The 21934-nt window shown below is 47.7% G+C and overlaps 1 protein-coding gene across 7 annotated transcripts in view; it reads right to left on the minus strand.

Annotated features, from left to right (window-relative positions):
• CASK (calcium/calmodulin dependent serine protein kinase) overlaps nucleotides 1-11858 on the minus strand; it is a 226110-nt gene extending 214252 nt beyond the window's left edge. For 5 of the 7 annotated variants that reach the window (XM_084870108.1, XM_084870112.1, XM_084870110.1 and 2 more), the window contains exon 1: nucleotides 11098-11858. In XM_084870108.1, the coding sequence (XP_084726234.1) occupies nucleotides 11098-11156 (59 nt within the window). In that variant the 5' untranslated portion in view covers nucleotides 11157-11858. The remainder of the gene's footprint in view (nucleotides 1-11097) is intronic. The other 2 variants (XM_084870113.1, XM_084870111.1) reach the window with 1 other exon arrangement.
• Between the last annotated feature and the right edge of the window lie 10076 nt (nucleotides 11859-21934).

Consider the following 21934-nt stretch of genomic DNA (forward strand, 5'->3'; position numbering starts at 1 on the left):
AATTTCAAAATTACTCAGTAAAATAATTTCAAATTCAATGCCATATATTACTGTTGGAACAAAAAACCAGTTTAAGATGACATACTAAGCTTAAGAAGGCCGGTAAAGGCTCTATATTAATACAGGCTAACCATTTTGCTTTGGAACTAATGGCTCAGCTGGAATTCAGCAAAATACCTAACCTAAATAGCACAATATACACTGAGTGGCCAGGTTATTATGATTTCTGAACACATAATAATCTGGCCATTCAGTGTGTGTGTGTGTGTGTGTGTGTGTGTGTGTGTGTGTATTAGAGGCCCGATGCATGAATTTGTGCATGAGTGGGGTCCAGCCAGCCTGGCCAGGGGGAGGGGACATGGGCGGTTGGCCGGTCTGCCTGCTGGTTGAACTCCTGGTCAAGGGGACCATTTGCATATTAGCCTTTTATTCTATAGGATGTACACTGAGTAGCCAGATTATTATGCATTCAGAGATCATCATCATCTGGCCACTCTGTGTAGGTAATACTTTCCACGGGTGATCTTCAGATTCCTTTTACTCCCTTCTGCAGCCACCTGGGAAGAATTTTCATCGAAGTAAGTGGTCTAAATAGATTCCAACATTCTCACTTTCCCTCCATGACAATGTAATATGACCTAGCAGATGAAATGCTGTTCTGTAAATGTAGGTAATTTAGATTCAGTGCCCAATCCTATCATGGACTCTAAATTTAAGATCTTTCTACCTCATTTTTTTCCTTAATCCTCACCTGAGGATATTTATTTTATTTTATTGATTTTAGAGAGAGATGAGCGGATTTTAGAGAAAGAAACATCGATGGGACAGAGAAACGTTGATTCCTTGCCTCCCTTACATGAACCTGCAACCGAGGTATGTGCCCTGGCTGGGAATTGAACCCACAACCTTTTGGTGGATGGGATGATGATCCAAATGAGCCACCCAACCAGGGTCCTTTCCACTGTATTTTGCTTGCTGTTAAGATGTGGACATAAAAAAATTGGGAGAAATTGCATAAAAGAACACCATAATATTCATAAATCCTGTACACAGCTGTCTCCTAAATCTATAGTCAGTGATTTTCCTGGTCTCAGTTTGAAATTTCCCATTTTGAACAAGTAATTCATTTATTGTATGCCCAAATGCAAAGATAAAGTGTGATGCCCAATACCCTCTTTTAACGTAATTATAATTTAGAAGAGTCTCTTTTTCTTTTTTATTGACTTCACTGGGATGACACAAATTATGAAATCTAGAACCTCCAATAATACTTTTTCCTATGCACATAAGCAATGACAATTTTTAAAAAGCCACAAAGCACTCTAAATAGTCTATGTCTACTACCACAAAACAAATTGCGTAAAATGAATGTCAAACATAAAATGAAATTTGAAGAAGTTTTATTTACATAATATAGTGGCCTGGTGCACAAAATTCGTGCACTCAGAAGCAGGAGGTGGAGGGATGACCCCTAGCCCGGCCTGTGCCCTCTTGCAGTCCGGGAGCCCTTGGGAGACGTCCTCCCCACAGGCTAAGCTATCAGTTGGGCATCCTTCGCGCTGCTGTGGAGGTGGGAGAGGCCACTGCACTCACCAGCTGCAAGCCCAGCCTCTGGTTGAGCGGTACTCCCCCTGGTGGACAGTGTGCATCATAGTGACCAGTTGATTTGCATATTAGCCTTTTATTATATATGATCACACACACACACACACACACACACACACACACCATCCCTAATCCTTTATTAAAGGCTCTTGAAGTCATAAATAGACATGGATGGCACATCCCAATTTTCCAATTAGGGATAGAGATTTATTTGCTGATTGTAAAGCCAACATTTAAAATAATAGTTCATTTCTGATCATTTCTAGTATGTTCTCAGCTCTATTTTCATCCATTCTATGGGCAATAAGCAAGAATGAAGGAAATCATTTATTTCAGGAACTCTACATTCATACTGCCTCCAGTCAACTGAGAAGAATTTTGATGGCTTTCTTCCTTTTAACCTAGGATCAAAAAGAGAATCCAAAAGCAGTTTTAAAAAAGAAGAAGAATGAAAAATATTAAATGTATAGCACTTCCCCATTTAACAGTGAAAACAGTTCTGTGGACCAGTCTCAATATGTTTACATTTTATAAAAACAATCTACTCACTAGCGGGCTCCCCGACCTCAAAGAACACCCCAACCTTGAGGGTAAAAAGTCAGCTCCAGTTTCAGTTTTAATCTACAAGATCGGCAAAACTATATCCCAGGGCCAGACCCAGCGTGCCCCCTCCTTTTGTAAATAAAGTTTTACTGGGACACAGCCACTCTCGCTTTTCTCACCTGCTACAAAGGCAGAGCTGAATAGCTGTGACAGGTGCTCTGTGGCCCACAAAACTCTCAAACATTTACTGGCTTAGTTTACGGATAGTTTGCCAACTCTTCGTCTGAAATACCCCAAATGGTTGAAAATCACTACAAATAGGGCATGAGGTAAAAGGTGGGCCAACAACTCGTAACTTTGCTTTAGTTTATGTCCCATGTATGTGTTGAACAGATACAGGCAAACTCTGCTGGTACTCACCTGACTAAAAGCACTCACACCCTCATGCACAGTCCAGGACTCCTCACAAAGTTACAATTTGACCAAGCAATTCTACTCCGAGGTGTATACCCAGCAGAAAAACGTAAATGTTTATGTTTTTCTAACTTAACCTGGGCCACAACCCTTCCTTTTGAGGCAATCCCCTCCCCATTTTACAGGTGAGAAAACCAGGAGAAGGGAGATGAATAATTATTTACCCTGGGGAAGTGGCAATGAGAAGCAGCAGCGTGGGGAGTCACACCTGGGAGTACATGTGACCCATCTCAACACCTGCTCTCACTGCTTTACGACAGTTTTCAACTTACGTTAAGTGGCCCAACAACTTATCCACAAATGTGATGGACCCACACAATGGAGTATTTATTGGGTCTTAAAAAGGTATGAAGTACTGACATATCTACAACATGAATGAGCCTCTGAAGAAGTTATGCTTGGAGAAAAATACAGCCACAAAAGACCACAGATTTCTAATTCCATATGCAGTAAAGCAGTGTCATAAAACATGTCGCAGAGCAGGTGTTGAGATGGGTCACATATCCCCCCAGGTGTGAATCCCCATGTTGCTACTTATTATTGTACTTCCTCAGGATAAGTTAGTCGTCTCCTTTTCCTCAGTTTTCTCATCTGTAAAATGGGGAGGGGTGATTGCCTCAAAAGGAAGGGTTGTGGCCCAGGTTAAGATAGAAAAACATAAAAATTTTAACACCTTGTCCAACATATAATGAACACTGAAGCCACAGAATTTCAGAACCAAAAAGGGGGAAAAAAAAATCAAAGCATTCCTAAAGTTTTACCTGAAAACTTTAATTTTATACTTATTATACATACAATATTACCTTTGTCACCAAAACTAAAATAGGAGCTATGGACCTAAAAGTATTCTAAAAATGAGGTTGATTAATTAAAAAACGAAATAGGATAAACATTTTTTGAAATTTTTTAGAGAGTTCTTTGTTTTCTCTACCTGTATTCCTCTACTCTTTCTAAATGAGGAAACAGGCCTCAAAACAGTGAGTTACTCAAGAAGACCACAAATCATTTCAGCCTCAGATCCTCTGCAAAGATTTCCCCCACTTCCTGCTAATGAGGTGACCACAGTTTACAGACACTCACTAACATACTCCTTCACCATTTTCCGAGCAGTGAGCATGTGCAGGCACCAGGTCATGTTGGAGACACTAGGTGACAAATCAGATACGGCCCTGGCCGGAACAGGACTTAAGGTCTAGTTCCATTAGATATGAACTATCTGTCAGCTTCTCCCATTGACAGAGACATTCTTGAGGCTAGATAACAAGTATTTGGTGAATAAGATTATTAACGGCAATTAAAAGAACCACCACCTTTAGGCATTTTATATAGACCATGTTATATTCAATTCTCACAACACCCCTTCAAGATATACACTGAGTGGCCAGATGATGATGATCTCTGAATGCATAATAATCTGGCCACTCAGTGTGTATCTTATAGAATAAAAGGCTAATATGCAAATTATCCCCTCAACCAGGAATTCAACCAGCAGGCAGGCTGGCCAACTGCCCATGTCCCCTTCCCCTGGCCAGGCTGGCCAGACCCCACCCATGCACGAATTCATGCACCAGGCCTCTAATACACACACACACACACACACACACACACACACACACACACACACTATCACCCTCATTTTACAGATAAAGAAACAGGCTCAGGGAGGTTAAGTAACTTGCCTAGAGCCACACAGCTAGCAATGGGTGCATAAATGAACAAATACATTTGGAAATTGTTGAAACTTAGCTACATAGCTGTCAAAAGTAATGAGTATCTCAGAGACATCCTAGAAATAAAAAAGATTCAGGCTGCGCCTTACAATTACCGGTCCATGCCAATGGCCTCAGAAGGAGCTACTATTCTTTCAATAAATGAGGAGAAAATGGCCACGCTGTGCCCAAAGGGTACCAGGTCACATCCTGGGGGCTGACTTATAAGCTACAAAGCAATGCTGATGTATGTGTTTGGGGGAAGCACAAATCAAGGACAAGCAGAAGGGCCCCAAATCTATGAAGTTTCCTAAAAACATGAAGTGATTGTATAAACAATAGTGCACCAAAACCAGTGTGGCTCAGTGGATAGAGCATTGGCCTGCGGACTGAAGGGTCCTAGATTTGATTCTGGTCAAGGGCATGTACCTTAGTTGCAGGAACATCCCCAGTGGGAGGCATGCAGGAGGCAGCTGATCGATGTTTCTCTCTCATCGGTTTCTAGCTCTCTATCCCTCTCTCTTCCTCTCTGGAAAAAATCAATAAAATATATTTTTTTAAAAACACTATAGTGGTATAATGGTAATTTGCATATCATACCAGGGCTAGAGACCTCTGCAAGTGAGTAACATAGAGAGTGTTTTAAAAAATCATTAAATCTGCATATGGTTAAAGGGTGATACTTTCATCATATACTCTAAACTTGGGGTTAAAATTAAAACCTTGATCCAGCCTCAACAGAATCTATATTTGAAGTTATTAAACTACCCCAAAAGGGCGGGGGGCAATCATCACTCCTACCTGCAAATGACTCAAATATTCCAAGCGAAATCAGTGTGTGAAAAGAAATAAGGAAGATTGAACAAAGAACGGGCAACAGCCCAGGAAGCGAACACAAGGTCTGAAATGAAATCATATGCACTCAGATTTTCGAAATTGGCTTAGGTGCCATAAAGTATCTAATAAATTCTGATTGTGAACACATCCACATCCACAAAGCCAGTCACAGGTTTCCTTGGGGAAGGGGAAGATGTATGGAGCCTCTACTGAGGGGTAAGAAATTTAACTAGAAAATGGAACAATTAAAATTTGCAGAAAATCATCTCTGAAGACATGTGCCCTGCTTTAAGGAAACCAACGCAGCAGGAAGGAAATGGATTTTAGCTAACCGGTGTGGCTCAGTGGATAGAGCGTTGGCCTGTGGACTGAGGGGTCCCAGGTTTGATTCCTGGCCAAGGGCATGTACCTTGATTGCAGGCACATCCCCAGTGGTGGGTGTGCAGGAAGCAGCTGATTGATGTTTCTCTCTCGTCGATGTTTCTAGCTCTCTATCCCTCTCCCTTCCTCTCTGTAAAAAATCAATAAAATATTAAAAAAAGAAAGAAATGAATTTTAGAACCAGTTAGTATTCCCCACGTGATCTTGGGCAAGTTAATCACACATGTCTGAATCTCAGATTTTTTTTTTCTATAAAACGGGTACAAATAGAGGAAAGAATACATGTAACATACCTAACATGAGAAGGCATACATGTCAATTCCTTTTATGAAATAGGTATTGTTATAAAGATGTTTTTCTTCTAAAAAATCTAATGTTAAAGCTCCTTTGAACAGAGCTTCCACCACATCTAAAATGTGAAAAAGAATTGTGAAAATGCGCTAATTCAAGGACAATCTCCATCAGGAAGGGATGCTTGCTTCTTTAATTTCTTGAGTAGAGCTACCACTGGAGGTGACAAAGGAATGTCCAATTTAAAGAAAATATCCGGGAACCCTCCCAGAAACCCCAGGCCCCAGGCAGTCTGCACAAAGCAGACCGATGAGACTCAGAGAAAGATGTGCAGATTTGGAAAACAGAGTAGCTTAGTTCCATCTCAAATGGTCCCAGACAGGACGGGCACTGCTTGGGACTTCCCATAAGGCCTGCTGTGCGGGGACCCACCCCACGTGTGACGGGTCTGGCCAATGGCTGGTTCTCTCAGGCTCACAAGTGACCTTTCCCTAACATTAGAAACCAGTTCACTTACAATGTCTAAGTAAGGCATCCAGGAAAGATGTTCCAACGTAATGTAATACCTCACCCCGTTGTCATGGTGATAGAAAACCAAATCAGCGGGCCAATCAATATAGGTGAAGGCCTTAGTCATTAGTGCAAACAGTAAAGCTGAATTTTTCTCTAAGTTAAATTACATATTAAACTAGTATTTACATAAAGGCTGCATTTAACTCAGTTCTCTGGTAAATGGCATTATTGGAACCACAAGTATGGACTCTAGAGTCTGTGCCCGCTCCCAAAATGTATAGACACTTTAACAGTGGATAGCTCAATTTTGAAAAGGGAATATATTTTAATAAATGCTTCCTTTATAATTATCCAAAGTGCACGTATACATTTTTGGGGACACCCTTATATAAGTATAAGCAACTTAACCATACTCTTGAGTGTATGCACAAACACAATCCATACTGAATCAATAACTTTCTTTTTTTAAAATATATTTTATTGATTTTTTTACAGAGAGGAAGGGAGAGGGAGAGAGTTAGAAACATCGATGAGAGAGAGTCATCGATCAGCTGCCTCTTGCACACCCCCTACTGGGGATATGCCCCCAACCAAGGTACATGCCCTTGACCGGAATCGAACCCGGGTCCCTTCAGTCCCCAAGCCGATGCTCTATTCATTGAGCCAAACCGGTCTCTGCCCAACCAGTTTAATATAAAATTGAGGCATTCTAGTGGCTAGCCAGTATCAACTGCTCTTGAAGCAATCCTTGCCTCGTGTGGTTCCAAACATGCCTCACCATGCTATCATCAGATGAGCGTCATGAATCCGTGGGAATCTTGAAAGACCAAGGAAATCAAGGCCAAACACAGGCTGAGACAAAATCCTTCCCCAACAAGGCTCAGTCAGCACAGAGAAAGGAAAATCCACGTTTCCTCTTTTGGCTTCAACCACTCCCCCCAACACACACACACACACACACACACACACACACACACACACATACACACACGTCCATTCCACTTTTTAAAAGCCAGACCCAAACCATTCCATACACAGAGGAATGCCTGTCAATTGTAGCTGCTCGTTAGAGCCATTTAGAGAGCTTTACAGAATTATCGGCGACCAGGCCCGCTCCGGCCGCCCTGATTGCATTGCTCTGACACAGGGACACACGATGGATCTGGCTCCAAAGCTCCTGGCAGTTCTCACCCGCATCAGGTGGCGGGCGCTCCCGTAAGCCAGCGCAGCCTTTTCACCGGCTCACTGCTTCGAGGCTGATAGACAGGCTGATAGATAGGCATTGGGCCTTCTAAGGGGGTTTTATGAAAACGCCTCAATCATTCCAGAGCTACTGGAGGATGTTACTTTGCAGGCCCTGGGGGAGGGAATGGAGAGGGACAGGTCCCCTGCCCTCAGGAAGCACTCAGTAAACTAGCGGGGAGCCACAGATAAGTCACTGCAATGAGATATGAAGAGAACTCTGCAGGTGTAAGCACAGATAGCCTGTCACCGCGGGGCTGGGGCGTGCTGCAGGGGTCCCCCTGGATCACGTGTCCCCCCAAAGCAGGGAAGTCAGAAGGTGCAGGTTACTGAATCCACGGGCACGTGCTCAGCCCACGCGAGGCGAAGACAGTGTGTAAATTGCTATTCCCTTTCACAGAAACTACTGGCCTAGGAAGTCGTTTCTATGTTTTCATTGGGATGAATCATCTTCCAATTTCCTTCGCGGAACAGTACCGATGGCAGCCTTACCTGTGAAACTAGAAATCCACTAAGGTAAAGAGGACTGTCAGGAAAAGCATCGGCCAATTACCTGTATTTGCATAACACCTTCCCTTTCCGTTATTTGCGGAGACAAAGTCCTGGGGCTGTGCTGAGGCCCTATGGGTGGAGGTTTGTTCCAGTCGCTTCAAAGACATTACACAGGAAAATGTGATGGGAACTAGGGGCGATCAAAGGATCCTTTGTAAAATGTTCAAAAATAAGAACCACAGAAAAATATTCTAAATCTTAAAAGTAAAAGAGGTAACATCTTGTCCATATTCATAAGGACTCGGGCACGCGATTCCTTTCAGAGAGCGGATGAGAGTGGCAGGTGAGGTAGGGGAGTGGGTGGGGGGTCAGCTGATCTTGAAAAGTACAATCTAGCACCTGGGGGGAAATGTAAACCTATTAAGACCCGGGGGTCAAAACCAACTTGTTGTACTAATTTGGCACAAAAGGAAATCACAGCGCCAGAGAACCTGGAGAGCGATCCACAGAAAGCTTTTCAGGACAAATGAGTATGTCGGGGCATTCGGCTTTCATCCGGAGTTGAACAAATTCTAAGTTAAAATGTATGCTGTCCAGGTCCCCTCGAGAAAATCACTGACCAAGTCAGGGTGTGTAGGATCGGAATGAGATCGCACAATCCCCGCGGTTGGGGTGGTCACAGAATACCCGAGCTCGCCCTCCTCAGATTCCCTGCAGCTCAGAAGCCACAGAAGAACCGGATTCAGTCCTATCAGAAGTGTTTCCCGCGAATCCTCTGTCAATTACAAGTCAGCAGAATATTGATGGTGCTCATGTGGCGCTGCCCACTTCTCTTCCATGTCCAAAGAGCGCTATCATCCTCCCAGACCTTGAGGAATCAGAACTGGTAACTAACATTGATTTAATGATGGCTATATTCCGTCATCACCATATAAATAACCGGTTCCAATTATGACTTGGCTGGCTCATTTACACCAAATATAGCTAACATATAACAAACAGCATTTACCCCCCCCCCCCACACACACACAATCATTTGGGGGCTTTGGGGAAATATCGAATTCACCCCTAATGGTGTTAAGAATGAAGAAGCTGAGGGTGTGTCTTTCCATTTGCCTCCAGCATTGTGCTGTTCGCACAGGGCTGCTGAGCACTTTAAACGTGGCCAGTCCGAGGGAGAAACTGAATTCTGAATTTTATTTAGTTTTAATTCGTTTAAATTTAAATGTAGAAAGAGGTCATTCAGTCCGTTATTAGAAAACTTTTAGGTATGCTTGGAACAACTCGGGTATGTGAATCTACTTCTGCACATGCAAATTTCATGACAACTAAATTCAGGTCAAATATCCCCCCTGAAAACGTAGTGTGTTGTCGGTGTAAAACACACGGAGTACAGGGAAAGGCTATCAAATATGTCCTTAATAATTTCTATCCCCGATGACATGCTGAAATGATCCTAGTCTGGCTCTGTGGGGCTCAAGACCATTATTATATTAAAAGTCACCGCACCTATCCGTTTGCAATCTGCTAAAGGCGGCGTTTAGAACATGCACACATGGAAACTGACATGTAAAATGACATGCGTGGCTCCCGGGCTCGCTCCCTCTTGGACAGCGCGGCTCTGGGGCACTTCTGCCATCACTTAATCGGGGCACATCTGGATCTCCTAATCCCCAGGCGGATCATGGGCAAACAATAGGGCAAGGAGGTGCATGTCGCCGTATGAGCGGAGTCTGAGCAAAGTGTGCAGCCAGCTCTGCCCGCGATCGCCATGTGAGGCTGTGAGGCGGCGCTGGAATACCTCCACATGCGAGGGGAAGATGACTTATCAGCACTTAGACAAATTGAAAGCCGGCACTGCGGACAACTTCAAAGACAAATGCCAACAGACCTTCCGCTGGCCGACAAGGCAGGCCTCCCGGAGGAGGGGACTATTCCCATGGTGGCCACCTAGCAAGCCACAAAGCGGCCCAGATTGCTCCCCAATCCTATCGGCTCAACTTCGAAAGCCTCGCCCGACACACACACAGGGAACTAGGCAATGAACTTCAGATGGCCAGCGCTTCCCTGCAGGCGGACGAGCAGGGTTGTGCACTCCGAGGAGTGTTTGATGGGAATGAAAAGGAAACTATTGCAAACACATTTCAGGGACGGACAATTAGATGAGGAGCCGCAGATTTAATTCTCGATCGGCACGGTGATTAATCTGATTGCCTGCCTCCACCCCCCCCCCCCCCCCCGCCCCCCAGCAATCAGCCGGCCCAGATGGGAGGATGAGCGTTCCCTGTCAGTTCTCTGTCTAGCCCGGCTCGGGGACTGGGCGGCCGGCTCCGCCGCGCTGGCCACCATCCGTCCCAGCAGCGGAGGGAGCCTGGGACACGGATGGAGCCGGCATTGCATAACGAGGCATTTCAAATCCCGACCCCCGATCCCCCCGCCCCCCCGCCCCCCGAACTCTTTCCACGTTAGTGTCCACCAAGTGAGGAATGCACCCGGTCTGACATGACCGCCCCCCGCCCCCCGCGATCGGTGCACGGGGCGAGCACAAAGGCATGTGTCCAATATCCCGCACAATAGACACACACCCCAGCTAACAGCCCGGTCCTTCCCGCTCCCCTCTCCGCCCCGGCCCCGGGCAGGCGGGCTGTTCTTTCCGCTCCGGTCTGCGGGGCCCGGAGGTAACAATAACCCCGACTGTTCCCGGGAGCGGCGGCCAGATCGCCCCGGCCACGTCCCCGGCGCCCGGCGGGCAGGAGGCAGGCGGCGGCTCGCAGCCGGCTCCCGCCTCGTGGGCTGGCCGATCGCGGCTCGGCGGCCGCCGGGCAGTCCGGGCCCCGGCCCCCGCCAGGCAGAAGGGCAGGGACCGTCCAGAGAGACCCGGGGCGAGCGGGACCGAGCGGGGGAGGGGAGGGGACGGCGGGCAGGGGTCGGGCCCGGGCGGGCGCGGGTGCGGCTGGACACGGGCATCGCTGCAGGCGGCTCCCCACCCGGCCCCGGCGCGGACACTCACTTGCCGATCACCTCGCACAGCTCGTACACGTCCTCGAACAGCACGTCGTCGTCGGCCATGGTCCGGAGGGGCTGGCGGCCGCGGCGCGGAGGGCTCCGAGAACGGGGGTGGGGGCGCCCAAGAGCTGAGCCCGGCCCCGCGATCGCCTCCTCCCCTCGGGCCGCGCGAGCCCTCGGAGCCGGGGACGCCCGATCGAGCGGGGCGGCGAGGCCCGGGGACTGCGGCGCCTCCCTCCGCGGGCGACCTCCCGGCGCCGGCGGCGGGGCCGGGGCGCGGGAGCGAGGGCGGCCCGGGCCCGGCGCCGCCCGCCCGCCCGCTGCTCCCCGCGCTGCTCGGGCCGCGCTGCCGGCGTGCGGCTCCCCGGGGACCGCGATCTCCGCCCGGCACAGCCCGGCGGGCCCGAGGCCGCGAGCGCTCCCTCGGCGGCGCCGGCTCCGGCGCGGCGCGGGGCGGCTCTGCCCACGGGGGTGGGGGCACCGCGGAGCGACGATCGCCGCTCGGGGAGGTGGCGGCGGCAGATCCGCGCCGGGGACCGGGAGGCGGCGGCAGAGACGCTCCGTCCTCCGCCTCCTCCCGCCGCCGCCCGCCGGGGAGTGGGAGGGGGCTGCGCGGGACTGGCTGTCCGCTCGGGCGGGAGCCGGGCCGCCGCCTTCGGCTCCTCCTCCTCCTCCTCGGCCGCCCGAGCAGCCGACCAGCTCCGGCCCCGCGCCGCCTCGCGCACACGCCCTCCGCCCGCTCCGCCGCGGCCGGGCCCGCACGCCCCGCCCACTCCCCGCCGGGCGCGGGGCCGGAGGCACGGGCTCAGCGGCGCATGCGCGCGCCGCCCGACACGTCACGGCGATCGGGCGGGCGCCGGGGCTGGGAGGCTGGGGGCGGCCTCGGGGCGCGCGGGCGGCCGCGGCGGGAGGAGGCGGGGGCGGTCGGGGTCGTCACCTCCGCCCCCCGGGCCGAGCCGCGCGCGGGGCCGGGGACAAAAGGTCCGCGATCGAGCGCACGTGGGACGATCCGCGGGGGGAGGTGGGGAGCCCCGGCCGCACCCACCCCTCCCCCCCTTTGTCACCCCCGCCGGCCTCTCCCAGGTTGGGCTGGGAGCGAGCCAGATGAATGGGCAGCTGGAGAAAGGGGTCCAGGTTGTCACCGCCACTCTGTCATCACGGCCAGGGCTGGGGCGGGGGCGGGGGTGAGGGTGGGGGCGCCCACCTCTGAGGAGAGACCAGACCCGCACTGTGCAGGCTGGTGTGCAACAACGCGTGGTGATCTCTAGCCATAGCTCTCCCGCATGCTGCCCCAACCCTACAAATAGCTGTCCAGCACCTGTGACCGCCGCAGACGGACAGCCTGGAGAGGGAGGACAGGAAGGCAGGGACACAGGCTTGAAGCCCCTTTGTATATTGCCCCCCCCCCCAAGCTCCCTGAACCTCCCCCCCCCCCCCATCTATACGATTCGGGATCAAAATACAACCCGAGGGCGAGTGCAGGGCTCAGCCGGGAGTGGGCTGGGTGCGCTGCCTTGTAGGTTGCATTCACTGGGAACGTTTCTGTTGCACTGAGCATGTGCGGAGGGAGCCAAGGCCGGCGGACAGGTATGTGCCTCAGTTGATGGCCCATCAAAAAGTCTTTGTTCCTCTGCCCAGCACCACTGTCTGGGGAGTTCCTAAGTCAGCGTCCAGGCGTCTCTGGGTGAAATGCTCAGCAGCCATTTGAAGACAGAAAGACAAAACCGTCTGTGCAGACCCTGGACCACGCCCTCCAGACGCCCTGAGAAGTGCCAGTGTTAACCATTGAGTACCAAGCCTCTTAAAAATAAAAATGCAAATCAGAAGGCAAATATCACTGCCTGAGAAGGCTTTCTTTTTTTCCTAAAGGCCTGGGGCATTCTCCAGAGAAGGGAGCTCAGAGCCTGGGAAACATCACCTCCACTGAGGGTCCCACATATCCATGTCACTCGCCCTAGATTGGCACGGTCACTGCATTCCATTCTGCCCTGAAGTGACTGTGACCCTCACAGGTCACCTTGTCAGCTTCGCATCCTCTCCCCAGCCCCAGTCTGAGCTACGCCAGGGCTTGTCCACTTCATTTCGGGGTTATTTTCCAGAGCCTGTAGTCAGAGGTAGAAAAGGACAATCTACCGTGTTTCCCCGAAAATAAGACATCCTCCGAAAATAAGACCTACTTACAGGTTTCCTTCTGAGTGAAATATAAGGCATCCCCCGAAAATAAGGCCCCCCTAGGCTAAACATGAGAGATTTGGTCCACTGATTCTGAAAGAAATGAAGTCACAAGAAATTCACCAGGAAATTCAGGAATTGGATTGTTAGGATGATGTTCCAGAAGATGATGACATGATTGTCATTGAATAAATGAGTAAATTCTTGATACTGTAGGATTCACAGTTTGTCTGGTTTGTGTTGACAACTACCGCACTACCGTACCGTATACAGGTAATAAATTTCCTTTATTTTCATTTAACAATAAATGTGTACCGTATTCTTCTTCATGGAAAAATAAGACATCCCCTGAAAATAAGACCTAGTGCATCTTTGGGAGCAAAAATTAATATAAGACACTGTCTTATTTTCGCAGAAACAGGGTATAATAATAAGAACGTAGCTGAAACTGGTTTGGCTCAGTGGATAGAGCGTCGGCCTGCAGACTGAAGGGTCCAGGGTTTGATTCCCATGTGGTGCTTAGTCATAGAGAAGTTATCTGCACACACATCCCTCAGAACTGGTGCCATGCATTGTGGCCTGAGGTGGTCCCTCTCTGCTTCTGCAGTTAAAATGACCAAACCTGCCCTAGCCGGGGTGGCTCAGTGGATAGAGCATTGGCCTGCGAACTAGGGGGTCCCGGGTTCTGGTCAGGGCACATGCCTGGGTTGTGGGCTCGATCCCCAGTAGGGGGCATGCAGGAGGCAGCCAATCCATGATTCTCTCTCATCATTGATGCTTGTATCTCTCCCCCTCCTTCTCTCTTCCTCTCTGAAGTCAATAAAAATATATTTTAAAAAAGATTAATGTAACTTTTAAAAAATGACCAAACATTTAAATTATATATATATTTGACTTCAGAGAGGAAGGGAGAGATAGAAACATCAATGACAAGAGAGAACCACTGATTGGTTGCCTTCTGCATGCGCCCCCCCCCACCTCCCCCAACTAATAGAGATTGAGCCCACAAGCCAGGCATGTGCCCTGACCAGGAATCAAACCATGACCTCCTGGTTCATAGGATGACGCTCAACCACTGAGCCACACCAGCCGGGCATAAAATGGCCTAAACTTTTAAATAAAGATAATTCTTCTCTAGGTTTCTTCCAAAATCCAATACTCTTCCTACAAATAAGCATACGTGTAAATGATCAGGTGTCAACACTTTAGTTCCTTTTTCCTTTCCACAAAGAAAATGCTCAAGTAACTGGGGAGAGGGGGGGCGGGGGGGGGAGTGATGTTAGATTGTGTTCAGTTATGAGTACCTGAGTCCTCTGTAGTAGCTGAAACCAATGAGGGGTGTGTCTTGCCTGTAGAGCGAGGAGTTTGGAGGTGGGTGGGGACTGACACTGATCAGTGACTCAATAGTGTCATCGCTGACCCAAGTTCGTTCTTTCCCCTCTGCTGCACCTGACATGCTGGCTTCTCATTGTCGGACTCACTGCTTCATCTTCCGAGATGGCTGTCACAATTTCCAGCGCCAAGCTGCCTTCCAAGGCGGGAATCAGGAAGGCAAGGAGAATGGGCAAGGCCGTTGTGCTTCCTCGCCCATCTCTTAGTAGGGAATCATATATCCTTCCCCATCTCACTGCCAGAGCAGTCACGTGACAGCCCTCACCTGCCTGCGGAGCTGGGAACCTGGGCAGCGGCCTTCCCCCGCCTCCTCTTTGAAGGTGGGTAAGGGAGAACAGGTGGAGAATGCGCTTTGGCCACCAGGTAGCAGGATTTCCAATACTAGGAGAATTATCAATGAGCTAATTCTACTAGTTAGTATAAACATGCCTGGAGTATATCGTTGATAGGCCTTTAAAAAACTCAGAACCATCTGAAAACCCTCAAGGATGGGGCTGATGCCTAAGAAATTTGCTTCTCAGATGTCGGTGAAGATCTTCACAATTGCTTTCAACATTCTCAGGTTGGGCTCTAACTTAATTCCAAAACGACACAGATGAAACAGAGGAAAACATACTCTAGAGAACGATTAGCATGAGTACACGCAGAGGTTAGCGTGGAGGCTTCCTGGAGGCAATTCAGGGTGGAGCCTCAGCCTGTACCCATGATTGTCTAAGCATATAAATTATTGCTGAATTACTGAATAAAATGAAAAATGACATTGTCTTAAACCGGAACAAAGTTATTGCCTGTTGGTATAAGCAGGATGTTCTAAGCTCAAATAAAAGACACCAGCAATCTCTTCAGGGATCAGGTCTGCAAAGGAGGGCAGTTGTGGGTAATCAGGCCAGCAGGGGAGGACAGTTGGGAGGGACCAGGCTTGTAGGGGAGGGCAGTTGGAGGGGACCAGGCCTGAGGGGAGGGCAGTTAGGGGTAAACAGATTGGCAGGGGAGCAGTTAGGCATCAATCAGGCTGGCAGGGGAGTGGTTAGGGGGTGATCAGGTTGGCAGGCAGAAATGGTTAGGGGCAATCAGGAAGGCAGGCAGGTGAGCAGTTGGGAGCCAGCAGTCCTGGATTGTGAGAGGGATGTCCGACTGCCTGTTTAGGCTCAATCCCAGTATGATCAGGCCTAAACGGGCAATCAGACATCCCTGGAGGGGTCCCAGATTGGAAAGGGTGTAGGCCGGGCTGAAGGACACCCCCCCCATGCACAAATTTCATGCACCGGGCCTCTAGTAATAATATTAAAGGACTTTGGATTTCAGTGGCACTAGTCTAATGTGTCTGCTAAGCTTCCCAAAGCCCCATCATGAATGGAATCCTGTTTTAAGTAACTTTCTCCTTTGTATGTGGTGCACACTGTTCTCCCCTTTGTTACTTTAAAAACGCAGGTCCACCTGTACTAAAGATGGAATTTCTTGAATGGTTTGTGCTGACACTGTAGATGCTGCACTCAAATCCCCTCCAACCCCTTTGCCTGTTCTGTGCGTCCCTCCCCCAGCTTCAGCAGGCTTTTGCTTCCAAAGTCTGTGCCTGTGACTTCAGAGAACTTCCCAGGAGCTACTGGGATCATTTGCCCCCAGGGGAGTGTCTGGGAGTCCAGGTCTTCCTGATTGGGCTGTTAGTGCAGGAATGTGAGTCCAATCCCCTTCCCCAGAGGAGAGGGGGTCTCTGAGGGGTTCCTGGCAGCCTGAGCTCCCCTCCTCAGCACCAGTTCCTTCCCCTTCCATGTCCGACTTCTCCCCCAGGTTTCTTCGGAGAGTCCTTCTTTAATGAAGCCTTTGTTCATTAGGATCTGCTTTGGGCATTCCCATGTCACCTGGGGTGTGTGTGTGAAAAATATGAAAACTGCTGATTCCTGTCTCCTACCCAGTCCTTATTGATGGGAATCTTCTGGAGCGTGTGGCAAGGATCTATATTTTTGTGAGCTTCCTAAGTGAGTCTTGTCCACCTAAAAATGAAGACCCACTTCCTTGACACTGGCCACTGAAGAACCTGGCTGAACAAAAGGAGCCAGGACTGACTTCATTACTCTGGTGGAGAGTCCATAACAAATGCGAAAGGATGCTCAGGGAACAGGAGAGGATCTGAATAGAAATGTTTCCTTTTGTCAACCTCTTTCGAAAGATTCATTTTACCCTTCTTCCTTTGCTATCAGCAAACAAGTCACTGGAAACTTTTGTCTGACAGAAACAGAATTGCCTTTGGACACAGTACAGTGCCTGCATACAATGAACATGTAACTCAAAAGTTAATCAAAATATATCCATTCACTCAGCCACTTAAGATCACAAGTGCTCAGAGGTCTCCTAGATACTCAACCCTGTACTCTGTGCTAACGGGGACTTCCATAGTCAGGATTCTCCTGGTGGCAAGTGACAGAAAGCTCATGCCAGTAAACAATAGCCAACCTCTGGCTCACATAACTGAAAAGTCAGACTCAGATGAGGTCACGGAAGATCCGCCTTCTCCCAGCTTCATTGTTATGCATTCTGTGGTACGGCCTTCACTCTTAGGTTCTACAGGATGACCTCTACCCCACAGCTCTGTTTTCTCCCCTTGATGTAGCAAAACAACTGCCAGCATGGCAGCCTTCACCGCCTTGTATATCAACATACAGGAAAAGGGGAGTCTTACCCAGGAGGTCTTTGCCCATGTTCTAGGATTCACTCCCTCTCTCTCATTGGCCTTGAATTCAGGCACATGACCATCCCTGAACCAATGACTATAGTCAGGGAGAGTCACTGAGTAATTAAGTGGGGCATGGGAATCCATCTCCTGGCTGAGAATTGGCGGGGGTAGGAAAAGGCCTCCAAGGAAAATTAGGGCACTTTAGGCAGGAGAAGGGCAGCATGAATGATGGGAAGGGTCCCAGTTCCCCTACTCACCCAAATACTGGCATTGGCTGTTTCTCAGCACTTTTCCCCCCCATTTTTTTTAATTGATTAAGGTATTACATGTGTCCATATCCCCCGATTGTCCCCCCACCCCCTCCCATACATGTCCTCACCCCCCAGTGTCTTGCGTCCATTGGTTATGCTTATATGCACACAGATAAGTCCTTTGGTGGATCTCTTACCTCCTTCCCCACTCCCCAGCCTTCCCGCTGTAATTTGACATTCTGTTCGATGCTTCTCTGCCTCTGTATCTATCTTTTTGTTCATCAGGTTATAATGTTTCATATTATCCATAAATGAGTGAGATCATGTGATGTTTCTCTTTCACTGACTGGCTTATTTCGCTTAGTGCAATGCTCTCCAGGTTCTTTTCCATTTCTTCAACCCGTGCTTAGATGTTGCCCCATTTTACACATTGGGCTCCTGCCTCCAACTACTTTTTCCCATACTACTCACCATGGAGAAACCCAATTCAGGTCCATAAAGAGATTTCTCAGCATCTAGGGTAGTGCCTGGTGTGTAGTAGTTATTCAAAAGGCATTTATTGAGTGATGAATGAATGAATGGCCCCATAGCCCTTATCACTTCCTGGAATTCTCTTTCATTTATCTTAGTTATAGCCTTTCTCCTTCAACCCCTGAACCTAGAAAGTGTCTTGAACATAGTAAGTACTACATATATGTTTGTTAAATAAATAAATGACGATATGTTTCTTGAGTTGGATGTGAGAATCAGTCATTAGAAATAGATCAAAGAGCCAACAGAAACAGTTAAAGTGGTTGGATTCTTGGCAAGAAACTGCCTAACAGAAAAAAAAATTACAATTTTCACAGAGGATGGGAGAGTCAAGAGTATCAAAGCTAAAGAAGGATCAAAGAGATCAGGGACAGAAAAAAAAGGGCACTGGATTTATTTCTACTAATTGCAAGTTGTTCTACTGGCAATCTTTTGTGTAGATAAACCAGAATAAAATCTCGCACAGCATTCGGCATTTTCCCTTCTTTCTTAGCTATGAGGGATTTCGAAGATAGCATGACAAATTCAACTGGGACCTCCTCCTTCATTCCTTTCTGCATTTCCTGGCGCTTTCTTTCCAGGCTGCCACTAAACTGTCGCACTATATGGTAAGAATGCATGATAGGCTGCAAAGGGTCCAATGGGTGACTTATATTGAGCCCAGCTCTGGCTAAGTTGCTAAGAGTCGGGTGAGTCACTCAGACCGCGATAGGAAGGAGTCTAATTTACTGTGTTAAGTGCACTGTGGAAAAGGTCAAGTGATTAATAAGTCACCAATATGAAATACAAGCCTATCCACACTGGTAGGGTTAATCATTTACCGTCAGGAGGGAGCAGATCCAGAGGGTCTTTTCTGGCAAGCATGAGCCTGCAAAACTCTTAAGGAGATATTTCCTGCTTGCCATACATTCTCAGAAATGATGATACCCTTTTTTTTTTTTTTTAAATGGAGATTCTTTTCCTGAAAAATCTTTATTCCCATAGCGATAATCTATAATGTTAGGATCTGCGCTAATAAGATGTTTTGGTAGAGAAAAAAGAACTCTTAGCTTTTCCACAGGCTGTTTGTGGTAATTCCCAGGTCTGATAGGAACTCTTCAATGATATTTTCCTTAAGTATTCTAATCAAATATTTCCTATTCAAGCTTCTTTACCCTTGTTATCTATTTTAAATTGCTTTGTAAATGGAGATAATAGCTAAGAAAGTAACCTTTAAAAAGACAACAGCAAACCAAACAAAGGGGAAACGATAGACAGTCTAATGGCCTGTAAAGAAATAACAGAATTGTCCTGACTGGTCTGGCTCAGTGGATAGAGCGTCAGCCTGCAGGGTCCCAGCTTTGATTCCAGTGGAGGGCACATGCCTGGATTGTGGGCTTGATCCCCAGTAGGGGGCGTGCAGAAGGCAGCCAACCCATGCTTCTCTCTCTCATCATTGATGTTTCTCTCTCCATCTCCCTCTCCCTTTCTTTCTGAAATCAATAAAAATATATTTAAAAAATAATAACAGAACTACTTATTGAAGGCATATCATAAATACCAGACACTATGCAAAGATGTTGCACATATTTCATTTAATCTACATAACAACTTTAACAGATAGCTATTATTGCCCTATTATTTTACAGATGAGGAAACTGAGACTTGGAAAGAGGTTGAGTAATGTGCCAAGGATTACACAGTTAGAGATGAACTGATGTTTGAACCAAGTCAATCAGATTCCAAAGCCTGGGTCATTGCACACCCTGATGTTGGCTTTCTTGTGTTTCTCTGAGGCAATATGTTTGTTTTTTTTTTTATTTGGATTAAGCAAAGTGAATTTCAGGTAAAGGGTAAAATAGGTTGACTAGCAATAGCTATGATAACAATGGCTCCTGCTTATTAAAATTTTTATTTAGTGCCAGGCACTGTACTAAGTGTTTTCAAGCATTTATTTGCTCATTAAATTAAAATTTACTGAGCCTGTATTATGTACTAGAACTGAGGGGATAAAAGTCAGCAAAGTCAACATGATTCTTGTCTTCTTGGAGCTTATAAATTAGTGAGAGAGGCAGCTATGAATCAAATAACCAGAAAAACAAACATAGAATTATCTTCACAAGGTGCCAAGACTATTCAATAGGGAAAGGATGATGTGTTCAACAAAGGGTGTTCGGAAAACTGGATCTCTGCACGCAAAAGAATAAACTGGGACCCTTACCATATGCCATATAAAGATAACTCAAAGTGGATCAAAGACCTACAATTTTCAAATGCTTAGAAGAAAACATAGGAAAAAGCTTGATGCCATTGGATTGGGCAATTTCTTTGACATGACACCAGATACACGGGCAACAGGTTATAGTAGATAAATTGGACAATATTAAAACCAAAAACTTTTGTACATCAAAGGACACAGTCAACAGAGTAAAAAGGCAACAGATAGAGTGGGAGAAAATATTTGCAAGTCATCTATCTGATGTGATTAATATCCAAAATATATGAAGGGCTCCTACAACATAACAACAAAAGAACAAATCTGGGGGTGGGAAGATGGGTGGGAAACCTGAAGGGAAATACTAGTAAGAAGCACAAACTCTCACTTATAAAATAAATTAGCCACAGACATGTAGTATACAGCACATGGGATCTATATATATAAAACCCTAATATGCAAATAGACTGAACGGTGGAACAACTGAAAAACCGAACAACTGGTCACTATGATGTGCACTGACCACCCAGGGGCATGCACGTGGAACATGGTAAGCATTGGCAGCAGGCGGCAGAACCCAGAACATGGCAGATGTTGGCCATGACGAGATGTTGGAGCAGGTGAGCGGGGACGCCAGATCAAGGTGGGGTGCCAGTCACTGTCATCAGGTCCAGCCTCTGGTGGTTACTGAAAACTCTTTGCTCCCATGTACAGTGGTCCCCCCTGGCAACTGCCACTTGCACCTGCTGCCAGCACCAGCCCTGCTTGCTCTTGCTGCCAGAGCCCTGCGCTGGCCCTGATCCCACAGCGCTATCAGCAGGTGTGAACAGTGGCTGCTGGCCCCAATTGCCTCTGAGGGCTTTTCCACCTTCTCTTGCTCCTGAGGGGCAATTGGGGCAGCAGCTGTCTCTTGCACCTGCTGGTGGCGATGGCTCCACTCGCATCCACAGCCAGTGCCAGAGCAATCACTTGCACCTGCTGCTGGCACCCAGCACCAGTCTTGATTGCTTGGCGCCATCAGTGGGTGCGAGTGGTGGCTGTTGGCCCCCATCGAGGGCTTCTCCACAATATGGATGAATCTTGAGGACATCAGACTCAGTGAAGTAAGCTAGTTCCAAAACGACAAATACTGAGTGAGTGTACAAATACACTGAGCAGCCAGATGATGATGATCTCTGAACGCATAATAATTTGGTCACTCAGTGTGTATATATATTAGAGGCCTGGTGCATGAATTTGTGCATGGGTGGGGCCCAGCCAGCCTGGCCAGGGGGAGGGGACATGGGCGGTTGGCCGGCCTGCCTGCTGGTCGAACTCCTGGTGAGGGGACCATTTGCATATTAGCCTTTTATTCTATAGGAGAGACACTGAGTGGCCAGATTATGATGCGTTCAGAGATCATCATCATTTGGCCACTCAGTGTATGAGGCATGAAGAGTAATTAAATTCATAGAAACAATAAGTAGAAGGGTGGTTGCCAACGTTGAGAGGGAGGGAAATGGGGAGTTAGTGTTTAATGGGTGTAGTGCTTCCGTTTTTGAGATGAGTAAGTTCTGGATATTGATTGTACAACAATGTGAATGTACTTAATGCCGTACACTTTAAGATGATTAAAATATAGCAAATGTTG

This window comes from Pipistrellus hanaki (assembly GCF_964339955.1).
Source record: "Pipistrellus hanaki genome assembly, chromosome: X".
Lineage (NCBI taxonomy): Eukaryota > Metazoa > Chordata > Mammalia > Chiroptera > Vespertilionidae > Pipistrellus > Pipistrellus hanaki.